The sequence below is a fragment of the Atractosteus spatula genome, chromosome 4 (assembly GCF_055471065.1).
Source record: "Atractosteus spatula isolate fAtrSpa1 chromosome 4, fAtrSpa1.hap1, whole genome shotgun sequence".
NCBI classification, from domain to species: domain Eukaryota; kingdom Metazoa; phylum Chordata; class Actinopteri; order Semionotiformes; family Lepisosteidae; genus Atractosteus; species Atractosteus spatula.
The window spans coordinates 69,386,571-69,403,520 of NC_142709.1; the positions used below are offsets into that span (position 1 = coordinate 69,386,571).

At 38.7% G+C, this 16,950-nt stretch overlaps 1 protein-coding gene across 1 annotated transcript in view; it reads right to left on the minus strand.

The window, feature by feature from the left end:
- Window positions 1-16,950, minus strand: part of lekr1 (Leucine-, glutamate- and lysine-rich protein 1) — a 45,864-nt gene that overhangs the window by 12,033 nt on the left and 16,881 nt on the right. Inside the window, exons 3-7 of the mRNA XM_088913499.1 lie at window positions 16,742-16,861; window positions 13,631-13,794; window positions 10,504-10,668; window positions 6,214-6,295; window positions 40-117 (exon numbers count right to left, since the gene is read on the minus strand). Coding sequence (XP_088769625.1) covers window positions 40-117; window positions 6,214-6,295; window positions 10,504-10,668; window positions 13,631-13,794; window positions 16,742-16,861 — 609 coding nt within the window. The remainder of the gene's footprint in view (window positions 1-39; window positions 118-6,213; window positions 6,296-10,503; window positions 10,669-13,630; window positions 13,795-16,741; window positions 16,862-16,950) is intronic.

Below are 16,950 nucleotides of genomic sequence, written 5' to 3' on the forward strand. Positions count from 1 at the left end.
AGTAAATCTATGCATATATGTATACAGTATGCATTTTACCTTGCATGAACGTCTTTTTGTTCCTTCTCAAACTGAATCTGCTTGTACCGATGATCCTCTATCTCCCTGGATTTAGTCCTAGGGGAATAATTACACATGTTGGAAGTAAAATGAAGATACATCTGCTTATTTTCAAAGGGGTGTAGTAGCTTAGAGATATTGCGATAATTTTCTCCCTTGCATCCCACTTTCATCTTTAATGGTTACAACCTGTCATAACAAACATGAAACAACATGGAGGAGGGGATACCCCTTAAGAGAAATTAACAGATAGTGTACAAAATTAATCACATTTCTTTCTGGGCAGAATAACATTTTCAGTGATTTTTAATATTGCTCACATTTTAGTTCTAATTGCATGGTATAAAATTATGGTCAAGCAAATGAGGTCCAGACAACAGTTTGCTTCAGCAAAGCATGGGGCACTGATCAGATTCATTTTATTGTCTTACGTTTGATTTAATTATGTCGTGCGTGCTGACAAACAGGTGGTCCCCTACAAACCAGCATTAGTCATACACCATTTAAGAAAGGCCTTGATCATAAATAAAGACTGAGCGTTTTCAAATTAGAAGTAAAATAAGATAATTCTTTAGTGAATTGAAAGGAGTTCCTGACAGACATCTGAAACACTTTACTCTTCGTACTGATAATACCATTAAACATTGGTGTCTTGGGGTTTTGCTAATGGAACAGAACAGAGGAGAATGTGTTTTTTTAATACCCCTGCTGCAATAATAATAACAACAACACATATAAAACACTGCACATGCAGAACCATCTGAGTTAAAATCATTACATTCTAATACTTCTGCAACCATGTTTCATTCTCAATGACTCATGTGGTGATAGGCTTAAATACTGCCAGGCTGCCTGTATGAGCAAATTCTCTTTCTCTCAATCGTTCTGTGAACAGTTGGTGGCCAAGGCACTGTCATCATTTTCCCCCCATCTAGATCCAGCAAACTAAATCTATTGCATGTCTTGGCTGCATCTAGATCCAAGGCTGCAGGCCAAAGGATTCCTAATAATGATTCCTGAGACCTCATCATGTTAAGTGCTTCGCTGCTGAGACAGGGAATATTTTAAACTCCTTTTGCCTCTCAGGCTGTCTCTCACACTCTCCCAGGGTCAGGCTCAGTGTGGGGGGTGAATCGCGATTGATACTGTCTGCTGAAAGCTTCTGAACTCTAATTCTCTCACAGCAAGAGTGTGAGAGCTACACAGGCACCATTCATAAGGGGAAAAACATCCACAAAGCTAGACCTGAGCTTTTAAATCAATTCTCAGTTTCCCCATCTCATAAACAGTGATCTACTCCCAGAATGAGAGTGAATGGAAAGAGCATTTGGTCTATTTTTCTTTGAATGTTTTTCATGTCTTCTTAAGGTAGCTGGGATTTAGCTACCCACGCCTGCATTATAAGCAGGGCAAGGTACAGTAGTCTGGTAATAAGGAAAAAGTCAAGGTTAATTCCACACTGTGAAGGAGAAACACAACACACGCTGAAGCAGCTCCACACTCCTAATCTGGTAAAGTTCTGTGACATTATGACCTGTACAGCAGACGACTGTAGTCCCATCTACTATTGGCAAGTAAATTACAGTATGTGTTCAACTCAGAATTGTACCTCTGTTCTGTATATTTAAGGTAAAGGGAAACACCTCACGAAAATGCTAAATACATAGAACTTTGCAATAAATTTGCATAAATTCAATCGATATATTCTGGAGCGAGAAATGGAGGAGTACATTTAATAAAATAAAAAAGGGCAATTCACCATCTTGAGGCAATATCTAGGTTTTGCTTTTATCTTTGTATAGAGACACTAGATGTCCTACCCAAACATCAAGCTTGTGGTGGTTTAAATGTATAACGTCATGCAAAAATTTACAGTATGTAACAAATATTAGATACTATATGATACTGAAAGGAAATGATTTTAAAAAGGGTTGCTGCTCGACACACCCAAATAAAATGTGCTGGGTCGACAGGCGTGTAGATCACGACTGGATAATGACATCGCAAGAGGCCACTCACAGAAAACAAAAAAATAATACTATTTTGGGCATCTGTGAAATCAGGTAGAAAGTCAAGGAGGTATTTTGATCTGGGTCGACAATTATTTTAAATCGGCCCACCAATATCATGTGGTTGAAGCTGTGAGCATAAAGACAAGCTATGGTTATATGGGTCTCATAAATTTGGTGATCTGAGAATTATCCACCCTCACCAGCACCCTTTTCTTCTGTCTATACTCTCCTCAGTGCATACACATCTATGTTAATAATTATTACATGCACTCAAAAGACATTGGAAGGAAACTCATAATTTGGAAGGTTTATGGCAACAAGCTGCTAGCAAAAAAGGTTGCTGCAGTTTTGATCTCCCTCTTAGGCTGGCAGACTCCTGGTGTGCATGACCAGATGTCTGAATGATTTGTGTGTTTGCTGATCTTACATATTCTATTTAAGGTCTGGTTTATAATGAACATTCCAAATCCGCATAGTGTGACATACAAATTGTCTGTTTGGTTTAATTGCAGACCAAAGTGTCAGCCTGGGTGCTTGCTCTTCTTTCTGATAATTACGTGGGATATTCTTTGAGGTTCAGTAATGGGGAACAAATGGTGTAGGAATCCAAAGCATGCAAGTCTTCTCACAAGATGTACAGAGCATATTTTGGCCACAAAGGCTGCATTAGCAGAACATTATCTGTTCAGTAGAACATAACCCAGTCAACAAATGAGCTGATAGCGTGCTTGGAGTAGACTTCTGTAAACTGAAACTCTCACGTAAATCTGTACGTGAACGTAGACATCCCCAATTAGTTTAACAAGGGAGACCTGGCCATGTCTTAAAAACTCCACATTTTTCTACACTTTTAAATACACTGTAACATAACAGGGGGCTAAGGGTCAACAGTTTATGACATATCTTTCTTCTTGAGTTTTCATCCCGAACAAAAAAAGGCTACTTAGCTATTAAGTAGTTATTTAGATTTTTAAAAAACGTTTATTAATCTTAAAAAAATGATTTTCTGGTCTTAAAGTGGTAACACAAAAAGGTATATCATACTTTTTCCAAAAAGAACCCTCATGAATTGCAAAGCAATTTTTCTAAACCTAAATCAAGTACTCTTTTCTCATGCTTCAGAATACTGTACACAGAACAGTGTTGGGAGTAGAGACTTCCAAGGAAAATTTTAATGCCCTGAGGGGTGTTTGTGGACCACCAGGTGACCCTCTTCCCTCTAGACCAGAATTTCCAAACCAATTCCCGAGGCCGTAGAAGGCCCTGTCTCTCGCATGAGACATTAAACAAAGTCTTAACTACCTGGTCATTAAAGATCCCACTGCGCTGTTTGTGAAAGTAGGAATGCTTACCCTTGTGTCCTCACTAAACAACAACTTGTGTCCACTCTAAACAACATAGTTTTAGATTTCTGTAGGGTCTATTACTTAATGTTATTGTGAAAATGTTATTTTTCATGCAGAACAGCATGTTCTGTTTTCGGTGAACACTGTAGTCCCAACATCCTGTTTTTTATTTAAAATTTGGTGCTTTATTTTATCAGTTTCTCAGGGGTTTGACTTGTAAAGTCTTTAATGTTTTACTTACCTTTTTACATTCTTAGAGTTCTTTTTAATGAACAAAGTGACTCTAGAAATTAATTGTGTGTGTCTGTTTTTCTATAGCTCCAAGGAGACCCCCATGACACTGCAGGTGTAGGAGGTTGTCTGGGGATCAGGTCAGAGGTCTCCTGGTAGCCATAGAAACACCAACACACAAGCACAGACAAGATTTAGTAAATATCAAAGCTCTGGCATTAGACAGCTTTCACGTAATTGAAAGGATTCAGTCAGATGAAGCCACAACAACTTGTCAAATTTAACAACTTTCCTTTCCTATAAATAACGGTTTCTCATTAAATTCAAACAGCATTATTAACTCATTTTAAGGTGCATATTGAAGACCAAAGGTCATCACAGAATAGCTGCAGCATTAGGTTAAAAATTACCATCCTGACATAATAATGTTTCCTGTAGTACATAGAACAGAAACCCTCAACTCTGATGGGGGTTTACAGTTGTAAATGTATATTACAGCTGTAAGCACTGGGTCAGCCTTGGGATTTTCACAGCGATTTGGCTTATAGGAGACCTGGCTGACAGGTTTTAAAATCCCTTCTCTGAACACAGAGGATCCTGACTTTAAAAAAATCTGTTGTTTCTCTGGGTCTCACATTAATACAGTTTAGCGGCATGTTAATATAGATACCTAAAAAATAAGGGAGATGTACTGAAGGAGGAACATCATTTAATTAAATGGTTATGGTGTTTTGAGACCAATGAAACATTTACTAGAGACAACTTGCATCTTCTAGAGGTCAGCAAACAAATCTGTTCAAGCCTCTAAAGCTACACTAATATATCTATGGACAGGTTTGTTTTGTCATCAGTTCATTAAAATTGACAGAACAAATTCCTTTTAAAAAATGACTATATACTGTACATATTTTAAAAATGACTATAAACAGCATATGTATCAGATCCCTATAAATACTAAAAAATAACTTTAGCTCTTTTCCTTGGCTATTAACTTTCTTTTTTATCCATTGAACAAACGTGTGTCATTCTGGACAGCTGATTTAATTTAAGACTCTATCAGATGCCTGATAGTTTTACCATGGTAGTGCAGAATTTCAATGTTGATACTTCAGGCACAGCCTCCAATGTTGCAGAAACATAGTCAATAACAACCAGAAAAGCAGTAGGGGAGCAGATAAATGATATGCGTGAAATCAACAAGATCGAAGAAAAAAACACTCAGAATACTCACTTTAAAATACAAAGAAAACATTTTAGTTTCAATAGTATTTGTTAATTGAAAAGGACTGGGAAGGATGACTAAACTGTATTCAAGAACTGAATGACATGCAAACCATAAATTAAGGAATCAAATAAAAACACCTTGAACTCCCAGCTTTAGGAATTGCTAATTATAATATGCCAAGAGAGTAACCAAAAGAATGGTTATGAATTACAATCCAGGCACACTGCTTGTAGATATACTGTGATATGTAAACCAATTTAACTGTTGTGTTTGATGTAAATGAGATTGCCGCTCATTGTGTTCTATCACAGTGATCTGTGGGGTGGTGATACAGACAGCGCTCATAACTGCAGAGTGATAAATTGCGAAAGGGAACTCTTAACAATAATTCCTCACCTTTCTATTGCGCTTTTCACCCTGAAAGATCTGAAAGAGTTTGACTTTGCAGCGCCCCCCTGAGTTACACGTGGCAGGCATTACACGCAGCAGCCCCAGTGTTCAGCAGGTCAGGTCGAGAACTGCTTCAACAGCTGTATTTAGGGGAAATCTTTGACACCACAGTTAACACCCCTCCTCTTACCAACAGAGCCATGGGATCTTGTAACAAAGTAGTCAAAGATGTTGATTTAATATCTCTGTAGGACAGTACCCCCTACAGAACATGGTCTCCTGTCAACAGACTTGCGTACATTTACTGTAGTTTGGAAGTTTTGGTCCAGAGGGGCAAATGGTTACTGCTCGTCCACCAGCACAGCTCACTGCAATAAATTTCCCTGGGTTTCCTGAGAGGTCTCCTATCCCAGTACTGACCAGGCCTGCCTTGCCTTAGCTTCCGAAATCTGATGAGATCAGGCTACAAGGCAATAACACTGCTGTCCTTTACTGGGTATATGGGTATGGGTATATACAGTATCCAACCACCCATTTTCCAACTGCTTCTTTCCATTCAGGTATGCTTTTTTTCTTCTAGAGAAAAAGACATCAGAATCTTACTTAAGGAGGACGAAGATAAGGTTCAAAGCACTGTGAAAAGGAATTCAAACTAGTAATGAACACTTATCATGTTCCTGTGATATTTTGGCTCAGGAGATGATTTTAGAACCGCCCTGCACCTGCCACAAAAACATAGGGAGGCTATAAATGTTTCTCGGAAATCGTAAGGACGGTACCCCCAAAAATGTAATGATTACTATGAAAAAAATAATAGTCCCAAATGCCAAATCTGTTTGCTGACACTAGGAGGAATGCTTTTCATATAAATACGTTTTTTTTTTTAATTTAGGCAAGTCCCTGAGCAGCTTGCCTCCTGATTGTTTCATACAGAACAGAAGGAACTTACGTGAACACCTGCTCCAAGCGATCCCTTTCAGATGTCCTTTCCTGAAGATCCAGCTGTAGAGTCTTGATTTGATTGTTTAATTCTGTAAACCACACAACACAGAAAGCAATGGCTAAGATTGATTCTGCTGGGATGTGTAAGATGCAGAACAAATTCATCAACTGCAGGTTCATTAACTTATTTTTTTCAGGACTTTCTGAAACAACAATTTGAGGCATGTTAAATTTGCTCCATGCACACAGCACAGAGGATAAGAGAATCCTTAAAACGCTTAGAGTGTCTCAACTGCTCAAAGTGAATAAATAGAAATTTATAGCTGCCCAGACACTTTGAAACATTAATGTCCATGATTTCTGAAAGCTGTTTATCAGTGTTTTGCTAATGAGATACCCTTAACTACAAGACGCATTTGTTTGTACCAATATAACGACAGAGGATGTCAGTAAAATATGTCACTTGCATGCTGTGAACGTCATGAGAAACACTTCAGTTTCTTTCAGACTCTCACATGTGCCATGTCAGGCAAAAAAATCAACAGAAAAGAAAATGAGGTAAGCTTGGCCTTTTAGAGACAAATCAAATGACTAAATGTTAAAGACCTTAAAACCTTTCACCACCTGTAAAATGATGAAATAATACAAGGCTTATTTATTTTCTAACTGATGCCAGAACAGCGAGATAAAATAAAATAGCCTGTTGTTATCAGTGGAGTTGCAAACTCATGAAACTTCGGCTCTCCTTGGAAGACTAGGAAGAAAGACAGTTGAGTTATTGTGAATAATACAGAAGGCCTAAGCTGCATGCTACTCATCACTGAAGTCTGCTATGCCAGGGACAGATTAGGGAAAGTGCAGCCATTCAAGATAAAGACTGCAGAGTCAGGTACAGTATCTGGAAGCAGTCAAGTAAAAGCTTACATTCTCAGCTGATATCGCCAAACTTTACCTTTTGAAGATATACCATTCTGCTTTTCTGAAACCTCCTGGTATCAAAATGAAAGTGGAAAAAAATAATATATTCAAATACTGAAATATGATAACTGAATTGTTAACCAGATTGTTTTTTTTATGTGAAATCTAATATTTCCCTGTTTAAGGAAAGCCCTCATAACTATGGTATAAGTAAATGCTGAATACTGCATCCATGACTTCTAAATAAAACCTACATCAGCAGGAGGAAAATATTATAAAAATAAACACTTGTTATGTAATGACAACATTATACTGGCATTTACTTGATATTCTGCAGAATATGTCCGCATGAAAACTTAAAATGCTAAATGAATGTAAATCTTAAACAATTTCATATTTAATAAAAATGTTCTAGACATTAATATTAGCAGTTTCTCACTATGCACATTTATGAAATGGATGAATGGCAGCTTGCAGGTGTGGTATAAAAAAAATCTGCATACTGAATGTTTCTTTTTTTGTTACAGCAGGGAAATGTCGCAGGTCTCATGGGTGTGCTGGCAATTTTTCTTGCCTTTCTGGAAGTCTTTCTTCATGAGTGAACGCAGCCTGGCGCTCCCAGAACATGCGTCTGTGCTGTGTTTCCAGCTGGACTCGTTCTGCGTTTGTCTGCTGTCGGTGGAGAGGGCCAGGGAGTGGTCACCGTGACTCACCTGATGGCGCTATGATGAGTCCCAACATGCACCTCACACGCTGCAAATGTTACCTCCTACTCACTGCATTTTGAGAACTGTAAGTTTTTGGAGATCACATTGTTCAGCTCTAATCTGTTAGCAATATTTACAGATGTGAATTATACGGCACACTTTCTGGAGACGAATGTTAGATTTATAGGAACCCTTCACCCTGTGCTTATTTGTATAGCTTCTGTAAAAGAGTGCCGTCTAAACTTATTTTTCAATGCCTGTAGCATATTACGACAAAAATACTTTAAAGGAAGCCCATTTTTTTTTCTGACTAGAGAAAATTATTGTCTTTATGGATGTTTTAGGATTTGCACTGACAGTTTTAATAATAGTATGCAGAAGACAGGAATTTCTTATTCGCAGTATTGTGGCCCAGTCTGTAAACTGCATAAAAAGAGGAAGACTGTTATTTCCTGCAGGAACTCACGAAGAACCTTAAGTCTCTGAACAGGCTACAGAGTTTCTGCACCGTACCAGAAAAAACATTCCCTGAAAGTATCTTCGTCGACAGAGTCCCCTGGACTGCTAATGTCTATTGGAATGGCACTGGAGCAAGACGTCCTGACCCTCAAATAATTTGCTTTTGAACCAGGTGGCTGAAAATATCAAGCAGCTGTGAGAGCTAGCAAATGGAACCACTCCAAGATAAGCCAGGATACAATGATGCAACTGCTTTCTAAGAGAATAACATGATAAACAAGACCTCTAATGTTTTTAAAGGCAAAAACAATAACATGCTCGGAATTTAACTGTTTTTTGTAGATGAGTACCGGAATAGCACTGGGGCTACAAAAAGTTGGTTTGTGTCCTCCATTTTAAGGACAGCTCAAAATGGTCAATAGGCTCAACTAGCACGTTATTTCATTCTGCTCTTTCAATAATTTCTCCTTAACAAAAATAAGGCTAAATAACCATAGTTAGAAAAGTATATGTAAGGTTTTCTCAACTTTTGCTCTTATCTGTGTGGTGTATGCTATTCTCTACATCTTCTTACAGAGTTCTGCAAGCTAAGACCATGACGTTTGTAAAACTTGGTTTCTAAGGATTTTGCTGCAGTAAAGATGCATGGAAGAGGCAGTCCTGTCTTCCGAATTTTCATGTTGTTTGGTTATATCCAAACGAAGATGCCAGAAATATCTTCGTGTTTTTGGCATTCAGTTTTTCAAGTTACTTTTTTAATTCACTTAAGTTTCTGCCTTCACTTTTCATGCGAGTTCTTAAGCGTTCAGACTTTTTTTAAAATGCTCTTGGTTGCAGTGTGTCACCGTGACATTTCTTTTAAGGGGAAGCAGAATACTTCAGAGTGTTTTTGTGAAGCAATATACTGATAATTGCTTTCCGGTCATTGTGGTCCTTTCAGAAAGTTGGAGGAGATATAAAGCTATAGGCAATTGACTTTGAAAATCGAGATCCTCTATCTCTCCACTCTTTGTTAAGCTATGTTTATGTAACATGAGCAAGTCTACACTTGTTCAATTAATTGAATAGCATTTTTACCCAGGTATGACAGCACTCTTTTTCCATTTTTAAAAAACATTACTGAATTGCAATTCTCAGTATATCTCAGAAGTCAGTGCACTTAACAGATGTACCAGGGAACATTTTAGCTCACTTAATAAGTGTGGTCTGACTGGCACTCTGAACTACTGCAAAAATTATCACAGTATAGCAGACATACATTGCCGTTAACTGTGCTTAACTTTTCTGTCCTTGATCAGTTCTTGATCTCCTTACTGTACAGACCTCTTCATAAACCCACACTATTCCAGCCATGTCTCTGACAAAACTCATCATGATTAATGAGACAACTTGAAAGAAAATCTCATCTCACAAGTCATGCTGATGCCCATAGAAAGTGTTTGTTCTCCTATATCTTAGATGAAAAGTGACAACCATAATACTGTAGTTACATAAAAAATGAGTCAGTTTTACTCAGTTCATTATATGCTCATTCTGGAAATCATGGGGTGCATTCAATACAATGGAAGCTCGACCGATAAAAAAATTCTCATATGACTCATGAGTTATATAGACAGTTTTGTCTTTCTACTATTCCTGGAAATTTGAATAGCACTTAAAAAAAGGTTTGAAAATTGTTACTGTTTTCTGAATTTGCCTCAGCCTGTCAGTTTTAAATGTTAGGCATAAGAACTTTTACCAACGTTAGTACATAAATTAAAGGGAATTGTAAGCTTCCCTTAAACATCTCTTCAAAAGTACACATGAGAAAAAACATCTAAAAAAAGTTTGTTTAAAAATCCACAATTTTACAAAACCCACTGCTGTGGCAGAAAACACAGGTCAATTTTACATTGCTTCTAAGGCAATGTCAATAACTTGATTTGTTGACCAAGCAAAAACCCTATTCAAGTCACGGTTATTAATGGTGAACACACACAGAAAGGGGGGCCATTTCATCTTGATAGCTACAGATACGTTTTGTAAAGTGCGGCGAGAAGTACCAATTTGCCCCTTAACAACGTGTTCGCAGCACATGGACATTGATTACGGCCTCTCGTTGTACCAGGTGACACTTCACCGACTCTCTCATACTCGAGCAAACCTCAGGTTTTTCCAACGCTGGACAAGGTGTAACAGAGCAGTACCTATGATTCACACATTCCGTTGCATACCAAGCATTTCTGTTTGCAGCTCGGCCTCTCTCTGGGCGGTGGCTTGAAGCTGATGACGCTGCGATGTGGCCGAAGCCAGGTCACCCTGCAGATCCTTGACCTGTTTCTGCAGTTGCTCTGTCTCCTGTTGAGCCGCGGCCACAGCCCCCTGCAGCCTGGTTATGTCTGGAATAAAGAGCCCAAGTGCCTTTTTAAAACAAAAATCCATCTTCAAGGTCATCCTCAAACAACTAGCAATTAGCAAAGCAACTGGTGAGGTCAAGCTTGTGCCTTTTATGCAGATGGGAGGTCTTTATTGTAAATCCTTACAGCTTCTACACTTATTGTTAACTATTGTTTTTTAAACATTTTTTTAATGTTTAAGTATCATCACAACCATAATTGTAACAAAATGGACCTTAGATAAAGCTTGAATTGCTGAGACATGAATTTAACGTGGCAGAGCACACCTGTTGTCTCTAGGTCTTCCGCGAAAGCAATATTGGTTCTATCAAAGACAAGAGAGAAATCTAAGAACTCCAAGTGGAAGTCCTTAACTGAAGTTCAGGAGGAATAAAGGCAGACAGAGCCAATTTCTTCCAGCTGTTTCAAATCATAAACATTACTGACTTTCGTTATATACTGTGCACATCTCACGCAAACGCCTCTTTTTGCATTTTTGCTGCATGCAACCCTCCCCCACCCTACCTCCACCTTTGCAGCTGCCCCCCGGGTAACTCCCCTCTCTGAACGGGTGTCCTCGCCTCCTCAACTTACGGCCAGGGGGCTGCCCCTTAACCGAGTGGGTTTAGCCAAAACTTAAAATACAGTCAACACTCACAAAACATTCTGTTGCTTGAATGTCATTAGTCCTTGTGAAGTTAAGTTTCATCAGATTATTCTGCCTTTTCAGTTATGACATTTCGTCATGTACAACAGGTAAAAATAAAATGGCGCCAGTTCAAGAAAGGGTCATACCGCATGCTTTTAATAGCGTGACTATGGAATTGTTTGTGAAGCACGCACCTTACAGAAACTACGGAACAAAAATAGTACCAATTTACATATTTGTGATTTCACAGAAAATACTGCTTTCCTAAAGTAGGCTTTGAATTCACAGGAGAGCGTGATTACAGGCCAGTGCAACACACAGAGAATATTTTCCACCAGATTTATAGGGTGGGATTGACCTCTCTTTGTTCCTTTGTAGATTTTAGTTCTGAATGCTGTTTTAAATGTAATGCATTTGGCACGGGGCTGGCTGGAAGAACAACTCTCTCCAGTGGAAATGGAGAAGCCTTTTTTCACTGAGATGTGATCTTCAGCCATGGTCACTGGCAACTTATTCTGCACAGGTGACACACATAGAACTGTACTTTTTAGCTATAATAATCACTAGTTTATTAAATGCACCTCTGAACATACATGAAACAACCCTTTCCTTGGTGCAGTCTACTGCACTGTGCGTTCCCAGGCTTCAATAACATATCAAAGAGGCATCGAGTTTAATGCATCCTGGCACCCTGACAGAGCATCAGATTGCTGCTGTTGGTGAGGTCTCAACATGTCTGTCAGCATATTTGATAACTGATGTGCATAATTAAGGTAAAGAAACCAGCTGTTGCTGTTCTGTAACCAGCCTACCAGAGTGATTCATAGCTTTCTTTTTTCACTGAAACCACAAAAGCTGAAAGACAGGTAGTTCATAATTGTGCACCTAAAGGTTAACACAGAATCCTAGCCTGGCCTTTAACTATAACGAGTCACACTGCTTTCGGTTACTGGCATCAATGGCTTTTTTATGACGTTGGCGCCGACGTAGCCGCCTCGAGTGTTAATTAAAAAAGGACTGGTAAAAAAAAATCACCAGTTCTTTATGAGTATTAAACACTGTTTGCTTGATAAGATGTGAGATCAAGATTTTAAAACAGAGCAAATGCTTTCCCGTGTTCAGGTGAATTGCTCCGAGTTCTTTTTCACCTTTGGCACGCATCTTTAGGCACTGAACTGCAGCCCACAGAATGCAGGAAGACAAAGAAGGAGAAAAAAGCCGCCGCATAAAATTCACAGGCTCTTCCTTGCCATGAAAACAGCCACACCCTATGGGGTGAGCCTGGGGTGAATCGTGATATCCCTACAGATATTTGTCTGATTTTAATAAGAACCTATGCTTGCAATGTTTTTTTGTATAGATAGGCAGCTTGTTTTGAGCGCTACAGCAATTTTAGTTCCCTTGCTATGGCCTTATCAGATTCCAATTCCAAGGGGAACAGCAAGCTTATCACAGAGTGAGTTTTCTCGTCAAAGACGTAATGAAGAAATTCGAAAAAAAAAATACCCATTGCTGCTCGGGATAGCGTGAAAGGATTTGATGCCTATTTCAATATCTCCAATCCCGGGATCTAATCTCCCCCGAGGGGGTCTCAACTCATGACAGGAGGTCCATAAGGACTCATTAATATCCAAACAACCTGAGGACTTGACAAACCTGCCTGATTTCCAAATATAAACTGCAAGATCGTGTAGCAAAGGCAGCTCAGTTTCAGCACATATGAAAACAAATATCTAATAATTAATATCAAGTGTTTGTGAACTTAAAAGTAAGATAAATATTATCTTAAAAGTAAGATAAATATTATGCTCCGTGTCTACATCTGTTTAAGGAACCTTAAGATGCACTGTTCCTGTAGAAAAAAATTCAAATGATTTATTTTGCATCATTGTTTAATGAGCTAATGACATTTTTGTGACTCTGTTTCGCGTCTAGTAACTCTTGTTCTTAAAAAATGTTGTGCACATTCACCTCCTCTAAATGACTACATTATTTTCCAATAATTTTTTTTGCTTATTCTGCTCAATGTCTGTTGTTTACCTTCTGTTGAACAGCCGTTACCCCCACACACTACAGAACGAGAGGCAGGTGGTGCTGGACAGGAAAGTGCAGTAAATCAGCAAAGAAAACAAAAGGCAAACATGAACTGTGTATTTTCCAGGATACCGCCAAAGGAAACTTTGGTAAACAGAAACAGTAGCATGCAAAGGGCCAGATGATTATACAACATTATATTGAAATGCACGTGATCTGTAAAAAAATAGAAATATGTGGAAATCTGTAATAGGCACACAGTGGAGAAATAATACAGTGTACCTGCATCTGTATCCTTGCTTCTCTTTAGCAGCTCTGTGTTAAATCCTCCCCAGATGTCAGAGAAACCAGAAACAATGCTCCTCAGCGTCATTAACTCTTGTTTAGCTGTCTGGAGTAAATACAGAGCCTTCTTCATGACAGAGTGCTGTTGGTAACATTTTGACCTGGAAAACCCACAGTACACCCATAAGCAGGGGATCTACTGTAAAATACACACGGCATTTGAAAATACATCGCAACACACATCTATTTCAATATATGAGATCTGTTCAGTCATTTCCTGACCACTTCACCGTTTGAAGCTAAAAACAGAAAGGAGTCGGAGTGAGTTAACGTGGTAAAATGTCCTTTTATACAAAATATCAGAAGTAAATGAAAGCGCTCAGGTTTGCTCATGAGTTGGGGCTCTTTATCCTACACATTTTGTGATTCAGCAGCCCAACGTTAAGCTTGTGCAATCTGTCCTTTAAAAAAGTTCTTCCTTTGAACGCTCTGTCGTCTCGCAACCAAATTAAAAAGAATGAACACAAAACCCCCAAAAATTGAACAAATTAGAAAAATAAAAGTACATTTTCAGTACCCTGAAAACCACTGAGGTTTAAAAGGGATTCTGTATCGTACTCACCAGACATTTTCAGTGTTTTTAGTATAAATAAAGACGGGACTATGGTAACCAAAAATATCATGTAAAATACAATCTGCCTTGCAGCATTATGTAACAAAATAACAGACACATGAATGTAAGCGGTAAATGGAACAAAATCCATTTTCATCCCATTAAGAATGCACAAAGAAAGTGAAACCAGACGTACCGACGCACCAAGCATGATACCAATTACTCCAGCCATCACAGATAATCCATTTTTCATCTGATTCTAGCACATATCTCACAGACTACTCTGGGGTAAACAATCACTCCAGATTAAGCCAAATACAATGAAAGTGCCTGGTGAATAACGCAGATCGCAGATTCATCCACACCTCAACATTTCTGTACACCATACCCAAAAAAACCCCAAATCAAACATTTTGTATTTTTTCTATGCTAAGCCTATAATCATGCCTTGAAACAAACATCAAAAAGCATGCATGTGCAGAGAAAAAAGTTCAGAAAGAGAATGTACTCTCTTGATATTAGTTTTGGAGTAATTGCAAGCAATTCTTTTAAGTTCCCTGATGTACTTGAAGGGTTTAACTGTAGTCTATCTAAGGCACATAATGAGCTGTGTAGTTTTTAGAACATTTTTCCCAGCCATCCTAGAGTTAGTGATAAAAACCTAGGTAAACTACAGATGAATAGCGCTTCTAACCTGAGCACCTAGGGAAAATTTAGAATTAGTTTGCAATGAAAAGACTAAATAGAATATATGCTTCTTCTTTAGGTTGTTTGCATAATTTGTTAAATACAAGTAGTTATTAAAAGTTTAATATTTTTCCTAATTATGTTGATCAAATTATGGAAATAAACACCAAATGGATTTTCTTTACTGTTGTTGTTCTCCTGGTTGAAAGGAAAAATATTCTGAACCTGAAGCATGACTACAAAACAGCTCCTTGTCAAGATAGGCTCGGAGCTGAGGTACTGAACGTAAGTCACTTTACAGACGTGCTCCGAGGTGGATTCTACAGCACTTTCAACAGTCAAGTGATTAAAGTACAACCCACAAGCCAAGGATGTGAATAAGATGGCATATTTATGAAAGCGTGTTTTAAATGTCAGGCTACATAAATCACCATATCTGACAAAGAAACAGTGAGGTAAAATCAGCTACATCTGTCAACAGGATTCCGAACCTTGAAGAGAATTCTATAATAACAATACTGTGATCCTCCAGGCTACAAGGTACACAGAAATATTTTTATTGCAAAGACTGTTGACATAATCAATCATACCCATCTACAGCATCAGATGCATATTCTGAGAAGAGGTAACTCTGCCCCTTAGCACAACCGGAGTTCTGCGCCAGGACGAAGATTCACGGCAAATTTTAACCCATGCACAACTTTACTGTCAAGAAAGATATTCTAGTGGGTCAGGAGGTCTAAGAAAAATCGAAAACCTGAACTCCCTCTCCTATGTCTTCGGTGTGTTTGATACCACCCAGTTCATGCCCTAGAAAAGGCAGTTCAGAAAAGGTCTATAAAAATTAATTTCCACATCCACTAGACCAAAATTTTATTTTTGTCCCTGATTTCAAAATGCATGGCCAGCTTAGATACTGCAATACGTATTTTAACACTTCAGGGGACATTATTGTAATTTGTTTACTAGATCAGATAATGTACTTGGAGATTTCAAGTTTCATAATTTATCAGGTAAACATAAGAGGAAGACATTGTACACAAACCAAATCCCTTATCTGAGGACCCTTAACAAAGTTAAAAGCTTTGTGGAAATTAATACAGACTTAGACCCAGCAGCTGTAGGGCATGACATTAATTAATCTATCTTTTGAACTGAAGCTGCTCCTTGACATCTTGAGAAGCACATGGCCTTCACTGAAGCTTTGATTTTCGTTTAAAAACTGAAATTAACAGCCTATAAACAATTTGATTTGGGGGAAAACAACAAATCTGATCTGTACTAAATAAAAGGATCCATCCAGTGGACCTAATTAAGATTTGCATTAATTATAAGCATTAGAAGCCAATTGTGGACACTGGAAACATGGGTGGAAAATGAAGAGACCCCCCCTCCCCCCTCCCAGGGGAAGAAAGACACCCTAAACAGGGAAGCTGATGTAGCAAAGGGAACACCAAAAAGTTTTTTTTTTAAAAGACAGTGTTTCATCTGACTTCTAATTTTGTGACTAACCTTCAACTTAAGCTCTCCAGTTCGCGTGCTTCCTTTTTTGGTAGACAAAGCCCTGCAAGGCTCACAGGGTCCTGTCTTATCAGCCGGTCTCTTTTCTTTTTTTTCCAAGGGCTCCCAGCAGTTGTTTCACATCTGCTGCCTCCTTCCTGTCGTGCCGTCTTTTCATTTTTATTGGGAGCACCAAACACTGCTAATGCATCACGCCATCCAACCGCCCAGGAACGAATTGTATAAGAGCCGCTTTTCTTTTCTCCCTCCTTCGGCGCTGTCAGCGTATTGTTTTCTCATTTCCTTACCTGAGCGCTTGGCACTGGCTCTCCGCTTCTTCCAGCTTTCTCTGTGCGACGCTCATATCGGCGGTCACGCACTCCAGTTGCGTTTGTCTCTCTGCCACCTGGAGACCAAGGGCTTTCAAACTAATAACACAAAATAAAAGAGGGAGAAAGAGAGGGAAGGGAGGGAGCAAGTGTGTGAGACAGTAGGAAAAACAGATCCAATGGCAATT